The 26,935-nt window shown below is 47.1% G+C and overlaps 1 protein-coding gene across 1 annotated transcript in view; it reads left to right on the top strand.

Annotated features, from left to right (window-relative positions):
- CDH13 (cadherin 13) overlaps window positions 1-26,935 on the top strand; it is a 1,059,406-nt gene that overhangs the window by 1,017,340 nt on the left and 15,131 nt on the right. Inside the window, exon 11 of the mRNA XM_037142446.2 lies at window positions 14,827-14,969. Within this exon, the coding sequence (XP_036998341.2) occupies window positions 14,827-14,969 (143 nt within the window). The remainder of the gene's footprint in view (window positions 1-14,826; window positions 14,970-26,935) is intronic.

Raw genomic sequence — 26,935 nt, 5'->3', positions numbered from 1 at the left:
GTATAACTCCATGATTCAACCTAATATTATATAGTATTGTATTACTTTGCTAGGGCTGCCATGATAAAACACCGCAGCCTGGGCTTAAACAAAGGACTCTCACAGCTCTGTCTCTCACAGTTCTGGAGGCTGAAAGTCTACGGTCAAGGCTCTTCCCAATTCATTTTCTAGCAAGAGCCCCTTTCCTGGCTTGCAGACGGCCCCCTCCTCCCTGCGCCCCAGGTGGACTTTCCTCAGTGTGTGTACGCAGGAGGGAGAGAGAGGTTGCTCTCTGATGTCTTTTCTTCTAAAGACACTAACTCTATCAGGACAGAACCCATCTTCATTTAACCTTTATTACTTCCTTGGAGGACTCATCTCCAAGTGTAGCCACAATGGGGGTCAGGGCTTCAACATTTGAATTGGGGTGAGGAGACATGTAAACATTTAATTCATAATGAGGATGTAATGACTATATTATACATGTGTGTATATACCATATATGATGTTACATAACATATATAATATAAATGTATTTTATACATACATACACACACAAAAGCCCAACCTGTATCTGGTATTTATACTATACCCCATCCACACATACATTAGAAATATATTTGCCCATTCATTCACTATGTGTTCTGCTCACCTATCCTTGACTAAGGCCTATGATGGGCCAGCCATGTGACTAGTCACTGCCTATAAGAACAGAGAAAGACAGTCCCTTCCCTGGGCACCCACCACCTCCTATGCAAAGCACAGTGTCAGCTAATACATACCCTTGGTGAAAGGAGCTTTCTGCCCCCTTCTCTGAAATCTCCCCAGACCCGAGCAAAGCACCGGGCACATAGCAGGTATTCAGAAATCATGTACAGAGTGAATGTAGGAAATCAACCCCCAAGGCTGACAATGTGTGGTTCTGAGTGCTCCGTGGTGGGAGATAACTGCCAACTCACTCCCACAGAGCAGCCACCTGCCTGGGGGATGGCCCCTGTAGGCCACATGTGTCATGTCAAGGACATTGGAATGTGCTCCCGGGGGATGTCTCTCCATAGGAAGCCCAGACTCTCCCGGCTTCCAAGCATTGGTTTCCATAAGGAACAGAGTCAGCAGATCGCTTGCAGGTTGGACTCCATCCGCGGCAGAAGGCCCATCACCTAAGCCCAGCACGGCTGCCTGTTAGAAACTCCTCTGTGGCAGCTTGTCAGGCCATGTTCACTGACCTTCAAGGCACGATGCGAGGCTAAGCCATCTATCTCACTGTGGTCCCCATGGCAGCTGGCCTCCTTTATCGACTTCTCAAAAGCGCTAATATGCTTTTGGTCTGAGCTGAGCTCGAAGACTCAGGTGCTGGAGCAAAGGCTGTGGCATGTCAATTAATCACCCAATAAAAAGAAACTCTGGGAACAAGTGCAGGGGTTGATTAGCGCTCCCACACGGGACTTCAGGCGTCCGGCGCGCTCTCCTGATGAGCTTGTTTCTTCCGGACAACACACCCTGAAAAACTGAGCACCTGGCTCTGACACCCCCATGCTATTGCCATAAGTGAACTTGACCTACAAGCTGTACCACCCTGATACCTGGTCAGAGAGGCCCCTAAGCTGGGCCACATGCTGTGAGGGCCTTGCCCATCCCAAAATCTGAAACACTAAGACAGTTTTACTTCACCTTATTGCATTGTAATAAAGCGTTATTAAAGTTTGGTAATCAACTGACCAAATGGGAATAATGGGCAAGCGATAACCTCTTGACCTGGAGAACATTGGGCTGAGAGTGTCCACATGCACGCAGGACAAAGAGGGAACCCAAGCCTCTGTCCTGGAGATCAGAAAGAGGGGCTGTTTTTGTTTAAAGGTGGTCGCCTCGAGTCTCCCAAAGTGGGTATCTGGGGGAACCCAGAACCCCAGACGCCATGCTCGGTCCTCCTTGCTCACACGTTGACATTCTCGAGGTGCTCTTACACCCTGAAAATCCTGCCTCCACTCACCAGCCAGGGGTGCTGGCGCAGTACCTAGGCTCACCGGATGAAGGCTGGCCCAGGGACAGCAGGGCCTGGTTAGCCTTTGTGGGGACATCGAGAGTGATCCTGGGGAACAGGCTGCAGGGTCCTGGGCACAGGGGCACAGTTTGACTGAAACTCTTCACTTCGGTCCACGGTGTGTGGGCCTCTCCTACCGGCCCTGCCCTGGGCACGTTAAAGAGGAGCAGCCACTGAAATCTCTCCCTGTCACCTGAAGGGAACGCAGTGTGAGGATCCCCTTACACACACCTGGGAGGACAACAGCATCTCGCCGCTGTCCTCGAAGTGCGCAGAACAGAAGGTGCCCGTGGACAGCACAGGCCAGGTCAGGGCTGAGGACTGTGCCTCCGTTTCACTGTCTATAGACACGTTGAGATCTTCCGGGAAAAGTGGTGGCTTCTCTGGGGCTGGACTTAGCAGGGATATTTTTTTTCCTCCTGAGAATATTATATGGCCTGTGGTGAGCAAAGGTCTCAGCATCCTAGGTGGAGGTATGTGGGCCTGAGGTGAGTCCATAGCACATGACTCAGCATGAAGGCCCAGGGCCCCGTAGTCCTACCTCCACGTCTTTTGTCCAGCTCCCGTCCTCCAAATCGTGAGTCCTTCAAGAACAGGGGCCACCAACGGCCCTTCTCCACAGAAGACGGGGAGAAAGGGGCCATTTACAATGGATCGATTTGAAGTGGGGACCTAAAACTGACTCAAAACCAAAATATGTATATAGGAGATCTTACTCTGAAAAGAATAAATGATGAAAACAAGTGTGTTCATATGTTTGCTTTAACCCCAACCATAAGCAATGTCAGAGTGAACACGATGAACCAAGGATTGCTTTGCTTTTCACATGACGTTTCTCACCACGCCCCATGACAGTGCTCACTGTACTTCATGCTCAGCTGGGGCAGCACATGGAGGAGGAGGTGTCCTTCCGAGCCATGCAGGCACTGTCTGCCCTCCAGGGGACCTCTCCTAATCCTTCCTGTCCAAGTCAACTCCTTTTCGAGGCTCCGGCAAACTCACTCTCCTCTCTCGTCTTCCACTGTGGACCAGCTTCTCTCTGCTGCGTCCTCACTTGTCTGGGTGGATTTCGGTCTCTACCCTGGTCCACCATCACTTGGAGCCCCCCCTCCGGCGCCTTGCATTGTTGCGGGGACTGCCTGCTGTACCCTCTGCTGCATTCGTGTTGTATCTGGAGGGTTCTCATCACAGAGAGGCTGACTCAGTGAGGCTGCCAAGCAGGGCTGAGCAAGGTGAGGCGTTAGAGACAACTATAGATGCGTCCAGGAATTCATTCACGACGTCACCCGGGGAGCATTCAGATGACGAGCAGACCTTGCAGACCTTCGTATTTGCATCCTCAGACCCAGGAGCACAGTGAAAGTAAGATGAGTCCTCACAGAATGAGCCAACAAGCGAACACATGGGCGAAGGACCTCACGCCAAGGAAAGCTTGCTTCGACCCGCTCCTGCCAAACGCCAGGTCGTCCGGTTTGTTTCTCAGTGCTGTGTCTAGTGCTCACAAAACCGCCCAGTGTGGACACACAGATGGAACATGTACCCTGACCCCAACAGTGCCTGGAGGAGGAGCCGGGCTTGATCATTGACAATGAAATGAATAATGATACTGATCAGTGATGATGGAAACCATCTTGTGGTTGCATTTTGGAAGCATCTGTTCAGTACTTTCACCAACACTGAAGTGTTAAGTCGTGTTTCACTTAGAGTTGGCAAGTGTGTTCTTGGACACCAGAAATCTGAGTTTCTGCCGCCCCAGCCAACTGTTGAAAGAGCCACGTGGTAGTTACTTTATCAAGATTCCAGTTTCCCGACTTTTCTGACATTGTTAAATTTGTGGCTTTGCCCATTGAGTCTGTTTCTGTATATTTTTCTATATTCCTTGCAATCAATTTCGCCTGAGGCACTAATGAAAGGAACTTTAAAAACAGTTATGAGCAGTGCTCTGAGGAATTCACTTTTAAAAAAATAAATAAGTAACTGCTGCATTTGTGTAGGTTTCAAAGACCGGGTGGGAAACTTCGTGAATCATCTTTGGAAACGACTTTGCAAAAGGGGGGTGAAACCAGACCAGAAAGAACCTGGGCACAGCCACGTCCTGTCTCAGGCACAAGGAGGCCCTATCGCAGCCGTTGTGAGGGGAACAGGGGTGAATTTTAACAAAGGATTAATGGCCTCAGACAAGAAAGCAGGTGTGACCCGTGCTGGGAGAAGCAAGAAGCCACCTTGCCTTGCCTGGAACCTGGGCTGCAGGGTGTTTAGAAATGACATGTGAGGTCACTGGTGCCTGGGGAGTTTCAGGTCCCTCTGTGTGCCAGGAGGGCCTGGCGCACGCAGGGCTCCCGGCTGAGGGCCGGCTGGGTCGGCAGGCCAGGGTTTTCCTGCAGGCGCGCCCTGCTCCATGGTGCTCAAGAGCAGCACCGTCCTGGGCACCTCCCTCCTCCCCCACCAGCCAAAGCAGAAAGTGACTGCATGGCTGTTTTTTACAGTAAATCATTTTCCAACCCTGTTCATTCTTCATCACCACAGAGTCATTTGTCCCATGTAAGTCTCTAAGTTTGACTTAGACATTGTCAGTATGAGCCTTCAAACAATAGAACAGCTTACACCAATATTATTTGAGAATTTCTAATGATAAAGAATTTCTAAATTCATACACATGTGTCAAATGATGTGAAGTCTTTCTGAAATGCGTATGATTTTTTAAAAACAGAAATGCGGTTTTAAGGAAGTGTTCATAGTTTGGGTGTGTTTGTTGGTGTTATTTTAGGAAACGTTAGCAGACCGCAGACTCCCGTCCTTTGTTCCTGAACTACCCCCTAAGGAAAACCCAGCCACAGGACCTGGCCCCAGGGTTTCAGCTCCAAACTTAATCACAGAATGGAGGGTCTCCAGTTTTGGTGAACCAGAACCACCTAGAGAACTCGGCAAAGATAAAATGCCCTATCACACTCAACACGCCTGGTCAATGCCAAAACTGGAGCAACGACAGCATGGAAAATTACCAACCCTCATGGACAACTTCCAAGGCAAACAAAGAACAGAGGCTGTGTCACGAGACAGAGCTGCACAGAAACCGCTGTTCGTTCGGGAGCTGTGTGACGTGGGGAGGTGCCGTCCCACTCTGCACCTCTGCTTCCTCGTCTCTAAAATGGGGATGGTAAGAGCTCCTTCCCCACTGATGGGACAGTGACACCCACTATTGCGTGCCACGTCCCCGTGATCAGTGAATGTGTGCCTCCAGTTCTAGACGTAACAGAAGGTAAATACCAAAAGTAGAAAAACTTTCCCTGCACACAGTGTGTTGTGTGAGGGCAACTGCCTTCACAGTCCTAATCACAAGTGTAATTAAGTATCCATTTGTGCAGATACTAATTAGCATCCTCTCTCTGCTGCAGTGTAAGTTCCAACAAAGCCGGGAAGGCGCACCCAACACAGCGTTTACCCCACACAGAGCACAGTGCCTGGCACGCGAGACACTCAGTAAACACAGAAAATGAATGAATGAACAGTACGGTCACATTAAAAATGTACATGTGTGCATGTGTATACCTATGCACAGGCTAGAAGCATCTAGATTAAAACTCTAGCAGTCCTTATTTCTAGAAGTAGATGAGGGTGATTTTCATTTTCTTTTTTCTGCTTCTCTACGTTGCTCGAATTTCCCACAGTGAACACAGAAGTTGTAATTGGTGTGTCCTTGGGGAACGGGGGAGGGGCTGGGGTCAGCCACCACCTTGCCTGAGTGATTTCCAGCCTCCTGGAGGGTTTCGACATGTGGTCTCTAGAATTAAAATGGTTTTAGGAGAAACAGGAATTAAATGGTTTCTAAGAATAAGTAGAATTGCTTTTGATCCACCAGCTTCCTCATGCTGATCACAGACCACACAGAAAAGAGCTCCCGCAGCAGGCCGGAGGCTGCTGTCCGAGAGGGGCCTGCTTGCAAGGCTGGCCTCGGCTGGCGGCTGGACACCTGGGTTTCGGGAGGGTCCCCACCACTCTCACCGATCAGAGTGGCTCCCCGAGCCTAAGTAAACGAATATGGTTTATGCTCAACACCTGCTTTCCTTCGGAAGTCAGCGGTTTTGCTATGTGCCAGGCGGAGGGTGCCCACGTGGTCAGCACCCCCGCCCCTCGAAAACTCCTGGGCTCTGAGTCCATACGAAGTGTCTCCGGTAGACAACTTCACGTGTGTCATCTGACCTCAGCCCTGGGGAATGGAGCACGTGCTGGGTGGTTGCCCTGGGAGCGGCCTCTGGGACCGGGTGCCCGGCTCCCCAGGACTGCACCCACACACTGTCCCCTGCGCTGCTCCGCTTCTGTGTCCTCTCGCAGTGACAGATCTTGGCCCATAGGTCCTCCCAGCAAGCCACTAAACCCGGAGACGGTCTTTGGGACCCTGCCTAAAGGGGTCCCAAAAGGGACCCCTTTGTTACTTTTTGGGCTAAAGTAACAAAACCCGTTGCTGACAGGGTGTAGAAGTCTGAGCCCACCAAGGGATGTCTGGAGCAGCACTTAGGTAGGAGTCTGGCTGTAACAAAAGAGAAAGGTCTTCCGGTGGCCCTTTTTAAAATGTTTATATTTATTAATTGATTTGAGAGACAGAGAGAGGGGGGAAGAGAGAGAGAGGAGATCAATTTGTTGTTGCACCTATTTATGTATTCACTGGTTGATTTTTGTATGTGCCGTGAGCGGGGATCAAACCCACAACCTTGGCATATTAGGACGATGGTCCAACCAACTGAGCTAGCTGGCCTCAGCCAGTCAGTGGCCCTTTTGAGGGAGAGGGTTATCCATGGAGAAGAGGTAGACAGGCACCTCGGGACAAAATTCTTTAGAGTTCTGGGTCACCCCAGATATGAGTCAGTCAAAGCATGTCGAAGAAGGCTTGTACTGTCATTCACACATTCATGCATCAGTAACTGCGTACCCACTCAGTACGTGCCGGGCCCTCTTCCAGGCCTCAGGGACAGAGGGCTGAATAAGACAGATGAAGGCACTGTCCCAAGGAGCTTACTTGCTAAGTTGGAAAGCCAGCCAGGGTTGGAGGCAGACTTCGGATAGGACAATCAGCCCTGGTCCCTGCAGGGAACACAGAGGCCCCGGGGTTGGGGATAAGATCCCAGTGACGACAAGACCCGCATGAAGAAAACCTAAGGAGACAAGTGGGAAATCTGTGAGTCAGTGGAGAAGTCTCAAGATTAGAATAAATTTGCTATATTTGGGGAACAAAAGGAAGGCCTGTGTGCCTAGAGCTTAGGGAAGGTGAGGGAAAAAGCAGGAAATGAGGGTGGAGAGTTAGGCAAGTCCTTGAAGATCATGGTCAGGAGCTGGATTTTATTCTATGCCCGAAGGGAAGTCTTTGGAGGATTCCAAGCAGGAACTCACACAATATGATGTAAAACTGAAAACAATCTCCCTCGTTGCTCTTTGGAAGCTGGAGTGTAGTGAACAGAACAGAAGCAAAGAGTCAGGTGCAGGGCAGTGGTCCAAGCAGAAGATGATCCCGGGTCGTCTCGCCTCCTGCTTTCTGCAACGGACCAGAGGCAAGGGACTCACACCAACACTGCTGTGGCCCATTGCGGGGGTGGAAGGTGACCTCCTCAGATACAGCTGTGCATTGCTTATTTTCATGGTGGGAGTCAGAACATCACGGGGACCAGCCCAGCCTTGGCCCACGTGCCATCAGAAAATGGCAGCTGCTCGAAAGCGTGATGTCAAAACTGTAATCTAGTAGAGCCTCGTGCAAGATGACCCCCAGGGGCTCTGAGACGCCGGGGTGGGAGAGTCCAGGGAAGGGTCTGGAGGCGTCCAGAGCTCCTCCCCTACCCCCAGCTGTTACGGAGATGTGGAAGGTTGTAGCCCCACACAGGCAAGGCCAGCTCTATCCTCAACCTCCCAGCCCTCAGAGGTCCCACCCAGGCCACTCCCTGGACAGCTTTTCACTCACATCTTCTGGCTGTGGCATTCCCCGGGACATTCCTGTTATTTAAACTGGTTCCCAGGGAAAAGGAGAGAATGCAGCCTCTGGTGCCTCCATGAGCCCCACGATAGGCTGTTTCTGTCTGACGGAGCAGGACTCCAGGGCCCCCTGGCCCTGCCATGTGTCCCCTGCTTTTCTCCTAGACTTGGAGTGCGCCTTCGTGTGCTCTCAGAGCCAGAGCCACCTGTGCTATTTCAAACCAGCGCATTTCCTTCTGCTGAGAACTCTGTAACTTCCTCGTTCTGCTTTCAAATTAAGTGGTTGATTTGAATCACTCATGCAGGTATTTCATCTACTGCAGGGGGCCCGTTGGGCTGGAATTAAGCAGGGAGCTGTGTGCATGCCTGCTGTTTCTTTCCTTCCCTGTGGTTTCGGAGGGTTGTTTTCTTCCTTCGGTGGGAACATGAAGTCCCTTTGCATTTGCCTTTTCTTCATTTCCGTTTTCCAGGCTCCAGGAGCCTTTCCCCTCCTTACCGACTCCTCTTTGAGAATGAGCCGTCGTTAGTCTCACATGTGGGTCCCCAAAAACCAGCCCTCCCTGCCACACGTGACATCACCGGGATATTTCTGATGGCTGTGCTCCCGTTACTGTAGCACACCCACAAAGCCCTGGGGACCTGGGCTGGCTTCTTTTGACACCATCCCAACCCAGATCTGCTCCCCAAGGTAAATCCATGCCACCAGTTTGTGAATAGATGCCAAGACCTCACATCAAGACCTCTCTCTATGTATTTGCATATATCTGAATATGCCCAAGGATCGAAAGGCCTCAGGAAAGTAGACAGGTGTCCATTGCTCTGTGACTTAACTATGTTTTCACAGGGCCCTTTGGTTGACCCATCAAATGCATGATGAGTCAACACAGTTTATTGAAAGTCCAGCTTTCCCAAACAGTCGGACATGCCACCTACATCAAATAGTAAACTTCCAAACATATGGCTATACCCAGTATATATGATTACATATAAAAATCTATCTGGATGCATAGGTAAATGGATTGATAGATCTCTAGCTAAATCATATTAGCTATACGATGTCAGATATCTGTATCTAGCTAGCTAGCTAAACTTGCCCATTACTAGCACCCTATTGTGCGGCATCGATCCATTTGGCTATTCCTGCACTAACAGCACTGTATTGCTTTATAACATTTTTAGTCTAAAATAAAAGGACGGCTATCATAACCCATGTGGTTTGGGTATCTATGCCAAACAAACACAGATCCCCACAGCACAGAGTGTGAACCCAAGAAGCTTGCAGAAGGGACGCATCCAAACTTTGAGTCTCCCCCTCCCTCCCACCACTGTCAGGGTCACATGAGAATCAAGCCGAAGAGCCAGTGGCTCTGGAAGTTCTTCCCCGTCACCACCTGGCCCTGGTGCCTCTCCGGGCAGCTTCCTGCTTCACTTCCTTCTTCGCTTCCTGCTTCGCTTCCCAGAAGGGGTGCAGCAGGAGCGGAGTTAAATGCCCCACCCCCACGCCGGCTCTGCCGGATCCTGCTAATCAGCCTGCTGGCATCTCCTGGCGCTGACACTTGAAAAAGGCAGAGCTTTGGCGAGCACTCAGGCAGCTCCTGTGAAGCTACATTACAGACTGAAATGAGTCCCGGTTTTAATTTGGTTTTTCTTCCCCTGTAACAAGCAAAGTTCACATTACAGATAAATTGCCTGGAAATTCCAATTTAATAAGGCATATGCATTTTTCAGGCCTAGAGGCACAGAAAACATCTCACATGCTGGTATTTTTATTCCAAAAGTTTTATTAAAAAGACAGCTTTGAAAGTGTCAGAAATGTATGTAGAGTGCCCGGCCAGTCGGTTAAAGGACCCGATTTGGCAGAAGGGCCCACCGGCCAGGAAGCGGAAGAGCAGGCTGGCTGGTGGGGCGGGCTGCTCTCCCCTTTGGAGCGAGCACTCTGAGGCCAGGGAGGATGACTCCTACACTGGGGGCTCCGCCCAGCTCTTCGTTTGGACTGCGTGGGCGCAGCATCACCCAGCACTGGGCACTCGGGCACGTTCAAACCGAGTGTCCGTCCGTGGCTGTGATTCTGAGTAGGATCCGCAAGCTGGCGTCAAGGACATCTAGGAGACAGGCAATGCCTCCCCAGGTCTCCGGGGGAAGGGGCACCAAATAAAATAAAATCACAGAGGGAAACAAACCAAAGGGCCCTGTGAAAACATAGTTGGGTCACAGAGCAGTGGACACCTGACCACTTGCTGAGGAAGAAAAGAGTGAAATGCTGCCCTGTAGACTCCTCGGGCCCTTGCGTTCCCTGGGGATGTCATGTGCACAGGACCCGTGTGCTGGGCGCTGTCGTTGGGGGACAGCTTCCAAGGTCAGGTCTGGGAGCTTGTAACTGCTTGTAACAACTTCTTACACCAGAGAAGAAGCAAACACGTCCACCGCAGTGCAGAATGGAGGCGTCCCGAGGCCAAAACATAACAGAGGGTGAAGCAAAGAGCATTGTTTCTTTGCCAACATAAAAGGCTGTATTATTTCTGGTTTTATTTATATTCTAAACTCTGAGCTGAGCAATCCGGGAATAAATAATGGTCTATTTAAATATTTCATTATTTCAAATATGTTAAATCACCAGAAATCACTCCTGCATCAAGGGTGAACTTGTTACCTAATAAGATGAAAAACAAATGTTACCTTTCTTCGGGTTTTCTGTTTCTGTGATTGTTGCAACTGAGAGAGAAATGATATAATAACATGTACTGGGCAGCCGCCCTGCACCAGGCATTCTGCTTGGATCTGGGGGTGCAGAATGACCAACGGAGCATAAGTAGCACACCCGGGACCTGTGCTGAATGCCAGCTTCACCACTTCTTAGCTATGCTGCTTTCAATAAATTGCTGAGCCTCTCTGAATCTTACTTACCTTTAAAACAGGGATGATATCAACTTTATTTGGTCACTGTGAGCCACGAAAATAAATGTGATGCTCAGATGTTTAGCACAGAGCCAGACCCTAAAGGCACACAGTAGTTTAGCCAACTCTGACCTCTTCCTGACGCGAAGAAGCGCAGCAGAGCGTGGTTAAAGGCAGCAGACCCACAGGGCCCACGTTACCCTCCGCAGGCACTTTAATCTGTGCATGTGCCCAGCAAGGGCCCACAGGAGAGACTGACTGGCTCTGACTGGGGACTCCCACACTCAACCGAGAGGAGTGTTTCAGCTGGGCCTTAGAAGATAGAAGGAGCTTGCAGAAGTGTAAATTTCTGTCAAAATAAAAGACGGGTGTTTTTCGAGTTGATTGTTCTCAGGAGTAAATACATGTCTTCTGTTTATAAGAAATATGGAAATGATCGCTGAGACAGCAAGGGAGTGGGGGGACCCACGTCAGCCTCATTCATTCTCCCCAGTGGTTCCCCGTCACTGTTTCAGCTTCAGAGTGTTATTTTCCCAGCGCTCTGCTGAGCTGATATTCCAAACATTCTGCGGACAGTGCCGAACCCACTGAGAGAGGACACTCGGGGCCTGGCCCCAGGGGACAACTGACAGACACATGGGGGGGGCGGTCTGACTCCTATGACAGCACTCCGCGCTCCCGTCGGCTGCCCCATGTCCCCTAGGATCGCCCCACCTCACAGAGGGGAAGCAAACACAAGCCACTGGTGCAAGGTCACACAGTTAGGACCTAGGTCATTTTCCCTCCGGAGCTGGAGCACTGAATGCCCACGTGATGCTGACGGTGTGTGTTGGGCAGAGCCAGGGCGGAGCTCAGGGGCCGGGCCCTGGTCCGGACGCGGCTGCACTGCCACCAGCCGCTGTCTCAGGAGAGTCGTCTCTCTGATTTTGTTTCATTTTGGGGGCGAGTGTTTTGGTTTGGGTGCTGCTTGGTCTTACTGTTTTTGCACAGGAATGCTATTTGTTTTTTCCTCAGCAAAAAAGTCAAGTACTACATTTTTAAAAAGCAAAATAACAATTCTACTTAAGATCACTTTTTTAAATATGCAAGTGGGTTTAAAATGATAAAAGTTCTGTGAGAACTAAGAAGTCTACAGTCTGTCGTTTCAATAGAAAAAATAAAACAATGAGAGGACTGTAACCTCCAGCATCCTCTCAGCATCCTTGCATGTGAAGTGGGGATAGCAACGTGCTGGACCTCACAGGGCTGACGCAAGGGCTGCAGGAGTAGATGCAGGGGCCTCTGAGGACGTGCCCGGCACACAGCAGCTCCCGGTCGCCGCGGTTGGTGCTGTTATTCGTAAACAGGCTGCTACAGGACAGACCAGACCTGCATTGTCCTGCAGCCCAGGGTCCGGCCCGTCCTATTCACAGGATGAAACTGAATTTGATTGGTGCCCACAGAGGTGCCCAGGTCTGTTCACGTGATCCAAATTCATGAGTGACAGACCTGAAACCAGAGCATCTCTCTGTGAATTAAAATAACGGTGCTGTGTCCGGGGGTCTGACAACGCCAGTCGAAGCCCAAAGCCGGCCAGGGGCTGGTGCGGAGGCTGCAGTGGAGCCTGGGAGCAGGCGAGGGTCTCCCCACTGGCGGTGCTGCCTGTTGAGGGGCAGTTGAGCTGCTACCAGACAGCTCACGGCAGCCGTTCAGACGCCCGTTCCCTTCGACGGCTGGCGGCCTCTTTCCCCGAGTCTCCTTCTCCAGGCCCCAAGCTGACCTGCTTTCAGTGACCACAGCTGCCCTCAGGTAACATCACCTTGCATCGCCCTCCCCCACAGAATTACCTCCAAGTCATGGCCAAGGAACCTGGGTGGCTCTCTTTTTCCTTGGCCACACATCTGTGAACAGCCCCCAGGGCTATAATCTGACCCATTCTAGAGGCACCCTAACTACCCTCAGAGGTAACTTTTTCTCAGAATTTGGGAAGAATCTTCTAACCACCCACCACCAAGTCAGCTGAGAAGCAGCTTAGCCTGGGGGTTCAAATCCAAGGCTCTGAGATCACACTGCCTGGGCCCAAACCCTGACTCTCTGGCCTTAGTAGCTGTGTGGGCTGTGCCTCAGTTTCCTCATCTGTAAGTGGGGATAGTATACCTACTGCGTTAATTTCCTACCGCCAGTGTTAACAAATTACTACAAACTCGGTGACTGGAAATTATTCTCCCCCAGTTCTGGAGGCCAGAAGTCACAAATCAGCCTCACTGGGCCAACACCGAAGTGTGAGCAGGACCACACTCCTTTGAAGGCCCCGGGGAGGGTCCTTCCTTGTCTCTTGCAGCTTCTGGTGGCTGCAGGACTCAGCCTCTGCTCCGTGGTCACATGGCCTCCCTCTCTCCTGTGCGTCTCAGATCTCTCTCTACTCCCTCCTACAAGGACACTTGTGATGGCGTTTAGCCCCCTCTTCTCCCAATAGTCCAAAATAATCTCCCCGTCTCAAGATCCTTAACTTAATTAGGCCTGAGTGGTTTTGCCTAATGTTCACAGGTTCCAGGGATCGGAGAGGGACACCATCTCCACTGGGAGGACTAGAATGGTCATTTAAACCCTTCCTCTGGAGATCTGCAACCTGGTCGGTTAAGTCGGGCTGTAGACACTCTCAGAATCAAAGCAGGCAGTGTATGGTCAACTTCAGCACCAGAAGGGGCTATTTCAGACCGGTGGGGAAGTGGCAGACAAATGCCAATAAGCACCCTTCTGGCGGAGCCAGCAATGTGGCTGGAGCACCTGCAACGTGTCCCTGGGCCGGCCCCACATGACCCGAGCCTCCTGGTTCAAAGAAACCTGCGTCACACTCAGCTAGTCCCCCCCGATAGATAAGACTTTCGTTCCTTACTTCGTGCACCTTTATCGTGTTTTAATTTCTCACAATTAGCATGTGCTGCTGTTACAACAATTTCAAAAATAACAATAACATTTTTTAAATCTTTAATGGTTTCCCATGATCCAGAATCCATGCAACAGTAGTTCAGGTCCTCAATCATCAGTCTCTCCAAACTCACGTACTTTCAGTTTCCCCCGGAGAAACTGCCACATTCTGCCCTGTAAAATGGGCACCCGTGTCCTTCTGCGTATTATACACAGGGTTATTATACCCATTATTCTACCCATGGTATGTGATCACTATACGCATGTGTCACGAGCATCCTTATTTTTCCCTCAAAAATTTGTGCAAAAAAGTGAGCATTATACATGGCAAAATATGGTATGTTCCAACAGCAACCATTTACCTTCTGGTCCTTAAATATTCATTCAGCAACTGTCTGCCGAGGGTCATGCAAACGCTAAGGAATTCTTTTTAGGGGCTGGAATCATCGCCATGAACAGATGCCCTGCCCTCGTGGAATTACATCCCGGTCAATATCTCCGTCCTGCGTGCCAGTCTGTACTGTCCACTCTTCCTTACCTGTCCTCGCATTCTCTGACAGCACCCCACCCACTCATCCTGTCTTTGTTCAGGTGCTGCATCCTCCATGAGGTCCCTAGGGTCACCCTCTGCAGGGGTAGTGACTTATTCCTGCAGGTGTCCATAAGCCCTACCTCCACCTTCATGACAGCGCTCCTCCCACCTGGTCTTTATATGAGGTTCATTCAGAAAGAAACAAAACGGAACTTGGACTTGGAGACGAGCAGCGAACTCTGCCTCTCTGAGAGGTGGGAGGGTAAGAGTTCCCTCCTCACAGGTCATCATGAAGAAGAAAGGAGGCTCGCGTACCCAAGACTGGGCACAAGCAGCCCCAAGGCTGGCGGTCAGCCATTGCTTTCTCGATGAACAAGTGTAGCTGTAATGACATTTTTGGATTCATATGAAGACTAGGATTATCTGGCACTCGGCATAGGAGCTTGTGCCAGCACTGGGAAAATTCTCCACTCGATTGTGAATATAACCTAATGTTTGGGAATTTTTTTTTCAGGTATGCTGTTTACAAGGACCCAGCAGGCTGGCTCAACATCAACCCCATCAATGGGACCATCGACACCACAGCGGTGCTGGACCGCGAGTCCCCATTTGTCCACAACAGCGTGTACACCGCCCTCTTCCTGGCGATCGACAGTGGTGAGTACTGTTTCAAATGCCATCAAGTACGTACTTTCCAGTTATAAATATACTTTTACATTTTTACATTTATTCGGATATGCCTGGAGGTGTTTTTAGGAAGAATGTAGGGATGTGGGGGCAAGGGAAGCTAACGAGTAAACACACAGTGAGCCCACGTCCCAAATGCTCAGGCCCTGGTCCAGTCGGAGACTGTGCACCAGCTCAGGCAGGTGCTGCGGCAGGGGGACACCCTGTCTGCCCCGCCTCCTTCTCCTCCCTGTGTAACTGTTAACACTGTGTCCTCCACCTCCTTCTCCTCCCTGTGTAACTGTTAACACTGTGTCCTCCACCTCCTTCTCCTCCCTGTGTAACTGTTAACACTGTGTCCTCCACCTCCTTCTCCTCCCTGTGTAACTGTTAACACTGCCTATTTTTCGGCTTCAGACCTGTCCCAGAAATGGTAACAAGATGTATCATCATTCCATTGGTATATCACATTAGCTGACATCTGATGTTTACTTCTTTTTTTAATCAAAAAATGTTTGTATCTACTTTTTTGATTTATTGAATCTACTGGGGTGGCATTGGTTAATAAAGCTATGTAGGTTTCTGGTGTAGAGCTTTATAATACATCACGCGTATACTGTATTGTGTGTTCACCACCCCAAGTCTTCTTCCATCACCATTATCCCCTTTTATCCTCTGCTCCCTTCCCCCACCCCCATTCCCAATGGTAACCAACATATTATTGTCTATGAGGTTTTGTTTTGGGGTTTGTTTGGGTTTTTTGGGCTTAATCCCGTCACTTCACATTTTTTTACCCAGTCCCCCAACACCCTCCCCTCTACAGCTATCAGTCTATTCTCTGTATCTATGAGTCTGTTTCTATTTTTTGGTTAGAATATTTTGTTCATTAGTTTCCACATATAAGTGAAATCACATGGTATTTGTCTTTCTCTGACTAGCTTATTTCACTTAGCATAATACTCTCCAGGTCCATCCATGCTGTAATAAAGGATAAGATTTCCTTATTCTATTATGGCTGTGTAGTATTCTATTGTGTAAATGTACCACAGTTTTTGATCCACTCATCTACGGATGGGCACTGGGCTGCTTTCAAAATCTTGGCTGTTGTAAATAATGCTGCGAGGAACATAGGGTGCATATATTCTTTTGAATTAGTGTATTGGATTTCTTTGGTTATATTCTCAGAAGTGGGATCACTGGGGTCATAAAACAGTTTCATTTTTAATCTTTTGAGGAGCCTCTATGCTGTTTTCTACAGTGGTTGCACCAGTCTGCATTCCTAACAAAAGGGCACAAGAGTTCCCTTTTCTCCACATCTTCACTAGCACTTGCTGTTTGTTGATTTATTGATGAGAGCCATTCTGAAAAGTGTGAGATGATATCTCATTTGGGGTTTTAATTTGCATTTCTCTGATAATTAGAGACATTGAGCATATTTTCATGTGTTTATTGGCCATCTGTATGTCCTCTTTGGAGAAGCATCTTTTCAGGTCCTTTGCCCATTTTTTGATTGGATTGTTTGGTTTTTTGTGTTGAGTTTTGTGTGTTCTTTATAAATTCTGGATATTAACCCCTTATCAGATGTAGCATTGTTATATATGGTCTCCCATTTAGTGGGTGTCTTTTCATTTTGTTGATTTCCTTTCTGTGCAAAAACTTTTTAGTTTGATGGTAATCCCACTTGTTCATTTTTTTCTTTTGTTTTCCCTGCCTGAGAAGATACATCAGAAAAAAATATTGCTATTTAAAAATGTCAGAGATTTTGCTGCCTATGTTTTCTTCTAGGATATTTGTGGGTTTTAGTTTAACATTTAAGTCTTTAATCCATTTTGAATTTATTCTTGTATATGATATAAGAAAGTGGTCCAGTCTCATTTTTGCATGTATCTGTCTAATTTTCCCAACACCACTTATTGAATAGACTGTCTTTACCCCATTGTATGTCCTTGCCTCTTTTTTTTTATATATTAACTGACCATAAAGGTGTGGGCTTATTTCTGGGCTCTCAATTGTGTTCCACGGACATACATGTCTGTTTTTATGCCAGTGGCATGCTGTTTTGATTACTATGTCCTTGCAGTATAGTTTGATATCCAGAGGTAGCGTGATTCCTCCAACTTTGTTCTTGTGTCTCAAGATTGATGTAGTTATTTGGCATCTTTTGTAGTCCCATACAAATTTTTGGAACATCTGCTCTAGTTCTGCAAAACATGCCACCAGTATCTTGATAGGAACAATGTCTTTCATCTTGGTGTCACACTCCTATCTACAGAGAGGCATCTTTTCCTTAACACAAGTTGAAAGAAAGTCCCAGATGACATCTCTGACCTTGACAATTGAATTGTTGCTGCAGCTTTTATCCTGTTATGACATGCTACCCTGGAAAGACATCGGGTGCACTCAGCTAATAGCTTCATTATCACAAAACAGTTGCTGTTCATTCAAAAGCCAATAATCAACATCCCCATGCCAGACACCATTCCAGATGCTGGGGATGTGGCAGTGAACAAACCAAAATGACTGTCCTCATGCAGCTGACACAATTTTGGAAAAAAGATGAACACTAAGTAAAATGCATAATGCAGTTTTTTGAAAAAAGGAAAGTATACTATTTATGTGTAAAAGATAAAAGATGCCAGAGTGCTATAATTTTCACTAGGTGGCCCTTGAAAGCCTCACTGAGTAAGTGACAGCTGAGTAAAAACATGAAAAATGAAAACTGGAGCAGAAAGAGTGGATGACACATGAAGGGGATGGGGAGGCAGGTCATGGAGGACTGTGTGAGCCCCCATGTCATCCTCAGCTTCTACCTGGTGTGAGATGGGACCCCCTGCTGAGGTCTGGGTAGAGTTCAAAGTGCCATAATCATTCCATTGCTCTGTTGAGATCAGACATAGGAGACAAGGGCAGAAGTACGAAGACCTCATAGGAGACTGATGATAATTTATGCCAGATGGTGTCTTGGGCCATCACAGGGGAGGTTCTGAAAGGAGGTCAGATTATGGGGCTGTTCTGAATATTTCAGGCACAAAGCTATCAGGACTTGCCATTGGCTGAGATAGAGGATCAGAGTCGTTTGGGGGAAGAGGGGTGCCTTAAACCAAGACGTCTATTGTGTCAGCACACAAGACATCTCCCTGTTGCTCCCTATGGTGTATGCTCTCCCTACTGTTCCTAAACGCCGGGTATTCAGAGCCGAAAGTTCAGCTTTAAGTCCTATATATTAAAACAAATCTTTATAGGGCTCTTTATATGTAGCCTTCATTGTACTCAATAAGGGTGAATGAAATTCTCAGATCCCATCTCTACAGGCTGGGTACTCACACACAAACCAGGTCAGAGAGCGTGAGTCTAAAAAGTGGGTCATCTGTGTGATATACAATAGGCAGGCAGCTTCCAAATAAGTCAACCTTTGAATTTGGCCTTGAAAGACAGGCAGGTTTGGGTAAGTGGTAGGTCAGGAAGCGGAGATGCCTGAGGACACAGAGCATCTGAACCAAAACCAGAGGGAGTACAGCATGGGAGGCAAGAAGTGGAAAGAGGAGAGTTGTGTCCACTGTGAGTGAATATGCAGAAATATTTTGGATATAAATGGGAAAGTCCTATCTTCAGAGCATCTCAAAACCCAGACAAGTCATTTGATGGAGCAGGCAACCAAAAGATCCCATAGGTTCTCGAGGAGGAAACTGCCATGATGAAGCAGCACACAGACGTTCCTCCCGGAGGGCTGGGCACTGCACTTGGTGCTGGAGACTCCAAGGTGAATAGCGCACGGCCCTCGTGCTCAGTGAGATAAATGAGTTGTTTGGAGAGCTGGGTTAGTAAAGGAAAGGTAGCAGTAGGATATCGTAACTGTTCTGTTGGAACTAAGCCCAGGAGAGCCCCTTGTCCAGCCTCAGAGGTGGTCACAGGCAGCTTCTTGGTTGATGGGATCTCTCAACCAAAGTGGAAAAGGGTGAGTCGAGAAAAGGTAAGTCATTCTAATAGAAGCCCAAAAGAACATGCATATGTGGGACACGGAAAAGTTGGCCAGCGTTACTGGGCCTCACGTGGTGGGCTCCGTAGGTGCAAAACGGAGGGCAGAGAAGCAGGCAGGCCCCTGACTGTGCTGAGGGTGGAACTCGGTCCTGTACTGAATGCCCAGCTCCTATCGCAATGCCTGACTCAGAGCGTGTGCGCACACCTCTGATAGGTCGTGAAAGAGATTAGCAAGTGCTGTGTGCCAAGGAGTGTGGCTTATGTTACTTACTTGCCTCCAGAAGAAACTTTGTGGATGGGTTTCCTGATCTTGTAATAATGCGTGAGATGGATGTATTCCAATGTTAAAAATTCTTCAAGCTGTATTTATGGAAACATGAATATTTCTATATTTCAATAAAAACTTAACAAAAAAAGTGACTACACAGGGTGTGTACCCAATCCATGCACCTTCCCTAGGAAGGCTGTAACCATTCACGTATTTCCCTAAGTACCTATTTTCTCTGGACATAGACCCTCAGCACTTACGTTCTCAGGAAGGACAATCCTCAGCTACTGATGGGCCGGGAAAGGTGCACGAGAGGATGTCTGCAGAGAGAGCAAAGCGGAGTCTACATCTGCAGTCCCTATAAAGGCAGAAGGACACCATCATAAGTTGTAAAACACAGCTCTACTTGTTTAATTCAGCACGAGAAGAAAGCAGCACCAAAAGAGAAATTTCTCCTACGCACTTCTTAGAGACTAGAAATGTGGGAGCAGAACAGAGAATGTAAATGGCAAATGGAAGCAGGGCTGAAAACCTGCCGAAGTTCAGAGAAAGAAGAAGCTTTTCGGAACCTGGGGCCCCAGAGCTAGCCTAGATAGATTGGAGAACCATGCTTCAGGCTAATACTGACAACTGCTGAGTTACAGAGGGTTGGGAAGAAAACGACACTTCAGACCCTCCCAGCAGTCAGAAGCTAAGTCATGACCCACAGAAAACTCAAGGATGCACAAGGCATTTTTGGTAAATCATTAGCAATTTTAATGAGCTACAAATTACCCAACAATTGTGTTTTATTACATCTGAAATGCTTTTGTTTTGCTGAAGCTGGACTGGCTATAGTTAAATGATTAAAAGAATAAAGCCTTTAATCCTATAGATTAATAAGGTGTGACCTTTAATGCTGGCAAGCATTTTGTCCACAGAGACAAATGTCATCATTTACCTTATGTGGTTCAGATTTTCTGAAAAGGTTAAGACAGTGCCTTCAGAGTACAGGAATGCTTTTATTAAAGACTTCAATGAACAAAGAATTGCTGGTCCATCTTTAAAAAGGAGGGGGAGGGGAATAATAATTGCTAAGGAAAATATTGAGGTGGAGAATGAACATTCAGGAAGGCAATAAGAGAGAATCCCTTTGGGGACGCCGACAAGAGGACAGAGCAGCAGCAATTAGCACTGGGGACATTGCGGTGTGATTATCGCCCTGCTCAGGTAATCACAGAAAGGTCAAATGTTAGTCTGACTGTCTTACATGGGCTGTAAACTGTCACAAGCAATTTCTTCTAAGAGTTCTGGAATCCCGCCGGGGACGGTCAGGGCAGGAGAGGCAGAGCCGGCTGCTGCTTCCTGGCTGAGCGCCATTTGCTCAGGAGTTTATTAGGCTGGTCTTCCTGCCCTCATCACCTATAACCTCACCTTTCACTGCTCCTGCTCTGAAACTGTATGGGGTCCAGCATTCCACGATTGTTACTGACTGTCTTTTATGCCCTTGGAGAAGGACTGAATTGTGACTTCAAAGGTCAAAGACAATATTCAGCCTCAGATAAATCCAAATGCTCTCATTCCAAGCACCTAACCTATGCAGAGTTTAAAGAAAAAAAAAGGGAAATACATGTATCTATATATCTTTTAGTTCTTCCAAAGGCTTGGTGCTTTGAACCAGGAAGCCCCTACTCTCTCTAGAGCCCACATTACGTCTTATATGATTATCAAAAGTGTCACATTCCCCATCCATTTTCATTTGAAAGAATAAGGGAATGATAGCAACAAAGCAAGCCTGATTATTGCTAAATTCAGCAGCATGTTTTCATGACTTGGCAACTTGTGCAAGGTATGTTTGAGCCTGCCAGTGAAAAATGTGGTGTGGGTTACCAAAAAGACACAGACATAGAACCAAGCGTAACAGCTGTAAAACTCAAGTGGAATAGACCGAGATAATGATTTTTCATAGGCTCAGATCTATCTTGTCCTGACCTGACTTTCCCCTCAGCCCCTGGATGACAGATGTTCTGATAATGCCAGCTGATTCAAAATTGAAATGCTGTGCAAAGTACATTTAGATTGATTAAAAGACAAAAATGTTATGCAGCCCCATATGAAATGACTTCTGAACTACTAAACAGCCATGGCCCCCAAACTGGGGAGACTAGGGGATATAAACTTTAAAAGGGGGCCTCAATTTATGGCGTTTCCCTTTTTGTAGAGCAACCAAGCTCTAAGCCACATGGAGGATGTGGTAGATTATTTAGATTAATTCTACTTAAAAGATGCTAGTTTGGATAAAACCAAGCCATTAGTTATAATGGCAACCCAATTAAGCCTGTTTAACACCCCTTATCTCAGCTGTTATAGTAATTGAGGAAGAAAAATAAATTGAAGACTCGGCCATCATTCCTTGTTACTTCAAGTACCAGTAAAATATCAATCACACTGGAAATACTAGCTACAATTTTGTCACCGACAAAACAGCCCAGTAAAAGAACTCTTGGGATCTGGTAAAGGACAGGCTAGGATCCAAGCCGTCCAGACTGAATTCGCAGCTCACAGGGACGGTGGGGCCTGGAGCCTGGCTACTCTTCAATGAGCCCGCTCCCCAGCTTAGCTATGCCGCCCTAGATGTGAGACTTACGCTCTCTCAGCCTCAGTTTCCCCATCTGCAGAGTGAGGACAATGCCACCCTCCCTGCTGGGCTAGAAATCATGAGGACAAGGTTCCCGGTGCTTAGTAAACACCCAGTAAATATTTAAGTCACCTGACTTGATCTTACAGACTGACTTTTCTAAACATACTATTGCAAAATCGCCAACACCTGAGGCAAACCATGAACTGCCATCTGATGACCACCTTGCTGGTGGTTTGAGCATTTTTCTAGGGAAGGAGAGGGCCACACAGCCCTTCCCTCAGAGCAGGGCTCTAAGTGAAAAAAAACTAGCCAGAAATGCCACCTCGAATACTGGATGATTCATGGAGCCTGCCTGTCTGAATGCAGAGACTTAAGCCAACACTCATCTGCCTAACAGCAGGACATTTCCACATTGATCAGCCAAATCAACCACCTTAAAAATAATGTGTTCAGACATCCATTGGGAAAAGAAACCAATTTGGGCATCAAAATGCTGTCTGCAATGCCTAGCTATACCAGCTCAATTCCTCCTGCCAAGGTGTCCCTTCACTGGTCCTCCTCTGTGTTTTCTATTCCCCAATTCAGTAATAGCATCACCAACTGCACAATCCCCAGGCTAGAGCCCAATGCCCTGCCTACCCAGCACCCCCAGCCCGATTCTGGCTGTGGGCTCAGCCTCCCTAACCCAGCCTCCACTCCTGTGTACCAACTGCCCTCGCCTCAGCCCTCATCCTCGGTCCCATTACTGCACTGGCATCCCAGCTGGGCTTCCTATGTCCTCTCTCCTCACTCAAGTTCATTCCTTTCTGTGCCTCCAGCATCCTCTGCTGTTATCAAAGCCACTCTCCTGCTTAAAAGTCTTTGAACTTCTTCCCACAAAATAGCCACACTGTTTCCTCATCCTAGAACAGCCTTCTCCCTCTCCACAAACTGTTCTCATTTCTAGCACACTTCAAATGCCATCTCTTCACACAGCCTTCCAACCCGTGTCCCCAGACAGTTAATTATGCCACGCCACAAGCCCCAGTGACATTTCCCCCCATATCTCTTCCTGCACTTACAGTGTTATTCTGCATCTGTTTACTATCTGCTTCTGCCACGCCATTAGCATTTCAAGAGCAGGCACCCTCCACTGTTGATTTTTCTGCACATCCAACCAGGCACAGAGCAGAGTCCCAATAAATGATTATTTACTGAATGAATAAAATGGACTGTCATGTTTAAACATGACCTCCAAATAAAGTCTTCCCCTATTTTTTCCTTTTCCCTAAAGTCAGCAAAATGGAAACAAAACAAGTCAAAAAGTTGACTTTTTAAAAACAGTTCAGTGTTTCAGATTATTGTCTCTTCTAAAAGAATATTTAGTCCAGTTCAGTGAATAATTGCCCCAGTTCTACATTGAGTATCACACAGAAACCTGGCATTATCTTTTGCAAAGCTGTTTTCTACCAAGATTTTTGTTGGCTTATAGTTACATTTGTTCAACACATAAAATGGAATTGGCAATATCTTTATTAACAAAGCATTTCTTAAAAATGCTTGTGCCTTTTCATCTGACTTATTTCACTTAGCCGACACTCTCAGGATCCATCCATGTTGTCACAAATGGCAGTATTCCACTTTTCTTATGGCTGAGTAGTGGACAAGAACCATGATTTCATTCATATGTGGGACAAAACAGAAAGCAACAGACAAACAAAACAAACACACGCATAGACGCAGACAACAGTACGGTGGTTACCAGAGGGGCAATGGTGAAGGCAGACTGAAGAGGGTGAAGGGAGTCGAATATATGGCGACAGAAAGAGACGAGACTCTGAGCACACAATGCACTGTGCAGGCGGCGCCTGGCAGAACTGCACACCTGAAACTTATGTAAACTCATTAACGAATGTCACCCCAATAAACAACTTTTATAAGATACTTGTAAATTAAAAAGTAACAAGATTCTTGGCTTTATGGGACAAATGCCAAAAGTGTTGTAAATTATGATACTGAAAAGCCATAGTAAATAGAACATAGGGATAAGCTAAACAATACAAAGGATGGCCTTACAGGGAAGAACCCTGGTCCACTCTTACTTTTAAGTGAAGGTGAAAATAAGCTTAGAGCCCTGTTCATATGGAATAAAAGATCCGGCACTTATTTGCTCACAGCTGCTTGTTGAACGTTCAGCTGATGCACAGCAACACAGTGGGAACTCAAAGGGAGGTGCATTGACCCCCCACCCCATGCCTCACCCCTACAAACAAGTCTCAGAAACTAGCTGGGGTACCCAGCCTTAGCTCAGGGACCCACGTCTGAACTTTGGCTCTTCTTAAATTGGCCCATCTTCTGATTTCCCTCCCCAAAGCTGGGCCTCAGTCTCCCTGGAGACACCAGCTGAGGTCCCTCTACTTGTTCCTGGCGTGGACCCCCTGCCCTGAACCCCAGCTCCACAGACCCCACCACTCATCACATACAATTTTATTTCCCTCAGGTGACAGAAGGATGCACTCGAATATAGACACAGCCACTACTCTCAGAATAGAAGACAGAATGGAAAACTGTGGAAATATAATTACATATGACTACATGTATAAAAAGAGTAAAATATCATTTTTTGAATCAATCTAAATTAATTAAAAAATCTACCAAGTACCTCTTGTCTAAGAGAGAACCACCAGCACGGAACACCATCCTGATGCGTACAGCCCATGGAGCTCAGAAATGAGCTTCCTGTTTTACCCTCTCCCTGCTTTCCCTTCCTGCATGTTGTTTTTCACATGGACCACCCCCCTTCGCACACTGCCCCCCACACAAAACCACAGCACCCGTGACTCCCAAGGAAAGACATGCGCTGTGTGCCTCCAGGCCCAACTCACGAAAGATCTGGGACTAGTGACTAGAAAAATCTACTACTTTCCAGAAAGTACTGCTTCTGAAAGTTCTCGGTGAGATCCCAGCACTCTCTGCATCTGAAGCCAGCCCATCCAAGTGTGGCAAAACCAGGAACCTTCTTCTCCCAAGGGGACTGTCTTGATAGGGTGCACTTGCAGTCCTATCTCACTTACTAGTGTAGGGACACTGTAGCATGTGAAAATCTGGTCCCTTGTATACAAGTGTTTATAGCAGCATTGTGTATAACAGACAAAAAAATATACAAACAACCCAAATGTCCATAGCCTAGTGAATTAATAAACAAAACATGATCTATTCATAGAATGAGATATTATTCAGCTATAAACAGGAATGAGGTACAGATTCATGCTATAGCATGGATGAACCTTAGAAACATTACGCAAAAAGAAGTCAGATACAAAAGGCCACATATTATATAATTCCATGTATAGAAGTGTCCAGAAAACACAAATATAGAGAGAAAAAGAGCAGAATATCAGTTGGCTAGGACTAGAAGTAGGTGAAGAGAAGTGAGACAAATGGGCCTGAGGTTTTTTTTTGAGGGGGTGATGGAGATGTTCTAAAATCAGATAGTGGTGATCATTATACAACTCTGTAAATTTGCTTAATATCAATTCATTTAAAAAAATAAGAGTGAGAGACAAAAAAGTAAATTAAAGTTGAAAAAAGATTTCTAAATCCCTGTGTAACTTTTGACTTTACATTTCTATTTCTACTTATTATAGTAACCATAGTTATGATAAAGAAAATTAGAAAGAGAAAAGTATTATTTTAATGTTAACTATCTGGAGACATAAACACTGTTCAAGCTTTCATATATTTCTTTCTCATCTTTCTCTAATCACATATATTTTTTAATTTGGATTACGCTGTTTTTAATTGTGTCTCTTATTGACAAGATGTTTTTTTTCTTCCCGAATAATGAAACCTATCAGAAAAATAGGTGGTTTTTGGCTAAGTGGAAATCCTGTTTGGTCAGAATTCTGAATTAAATAAAATTCCTATGATTAAAAAAAAAAACAAAAAACAAAAAAAAAACAGCCCTGCTTCTCATTGCAGCCGAGCTGGCAGCCCCAGAGCAGAGCTGGAGACCCATGACCAACACACGCTCCTCTGGGGACGGGCCCCAGCTCTGCAGGCCCTTCCGTGAAAAGCAATACACGGCCAGCCATGTAAACAAGAAAAACACAGAAGACTGCCTTCACCCTCTCCAACAACAGTCGATGCCACCACAAGTGCCAAAGTAATAAAACTTCGTGCTCTGGAATGTGGCTCAGATGGTGGGCTGGTCACAATCCCCAGTCATTCCATTGACTTCCCAGGCCCCCTCAGAGCACGTGGCGTGAGAATACACTGACAATAGCCTGGGACAAGTTACCTAATCTCTCTGAGTCCCAGTTTCCTCTTTTGGGAAATGAGGGAAAACTAGAAAGTAGGACTCCAAATGCTCAAAGCGGCAACCTATCTGGGTTAGATTGTCTGGGTTCAAAATCAAGCAGTGGGGTCCCTTTGGTTCTGTCTTGGTCATGAAATGTGCTGAGAGGTATTACAAGCTGTCAGTGCTGAGTGGGAGCGACAAAGCCAGAAATAGGGGTAAGAGGTGGCAAGTGCTGGGAAGACCCTGGCAGGCTGCCGACTTCATGAAGTCAGAGCACCTCTAAGGCCTTAGAGTCACAGTCTTCTATGGGACAGACTCTGTCATCGAGATTCATAGGGAAAAAATGGTGGCATTTCCCCCATGTCTTGCCACTGTTTGGCAGCATGAGAACTAGCAGCAAAATGAACAATCCACCAACACTGGAAGGCCGGGGGGCTGGGGAGTTGTTGAATGGGGATGGAGTTTCACATGGGGAGGATGAGAAAGTCACGAGAGGGATGGTGCCGATGACTGTGCAACAGTGCGAATGCACTAAACGGCACTGAACTGTGTGCTTAAAGATGGTTACGAAAGTCAATTTTGTTTTGTATGTTTTATCAAAATAAAAAGTAGGTCCTAGGAAAGATTAAAATAATGATAATGATTAATAATAATAGCCCCAAGTCATGGTTTAGGAATTTTAGTTTGCTTTCATGGTCGAAGTAAGAACCTAAAGAATCTACCTACACAGTTCTGACAGAGAAAGTAAAGGTTGACCCTTAATTCTAGAGAAGGAGGTCTGAAACTCAACTGGTTAATCTGACCCCATCCTG

The sequence above is a fragment of the Artibeus jamaicensis genome, unplaced genomic scaffold (assembly GCF_021234435.1).
Source record: "Artibeus jamaicensis isolate MK-2021 breed Jamaican fruit bat unplaced genomic scaffold, CSHL_Jam_final contig_464, whole genome shotgun sequence".
NCBI classification, from domain to species: Eukaryota; Metazoa; Chordata; class Mammalia; order Chiroptera; family Phyllostomidae; genus Artibeus; species Artibeus jamaicensis.
This window is presented reverse-complemented; position numbering and strand designations above follow the sequence as displayed.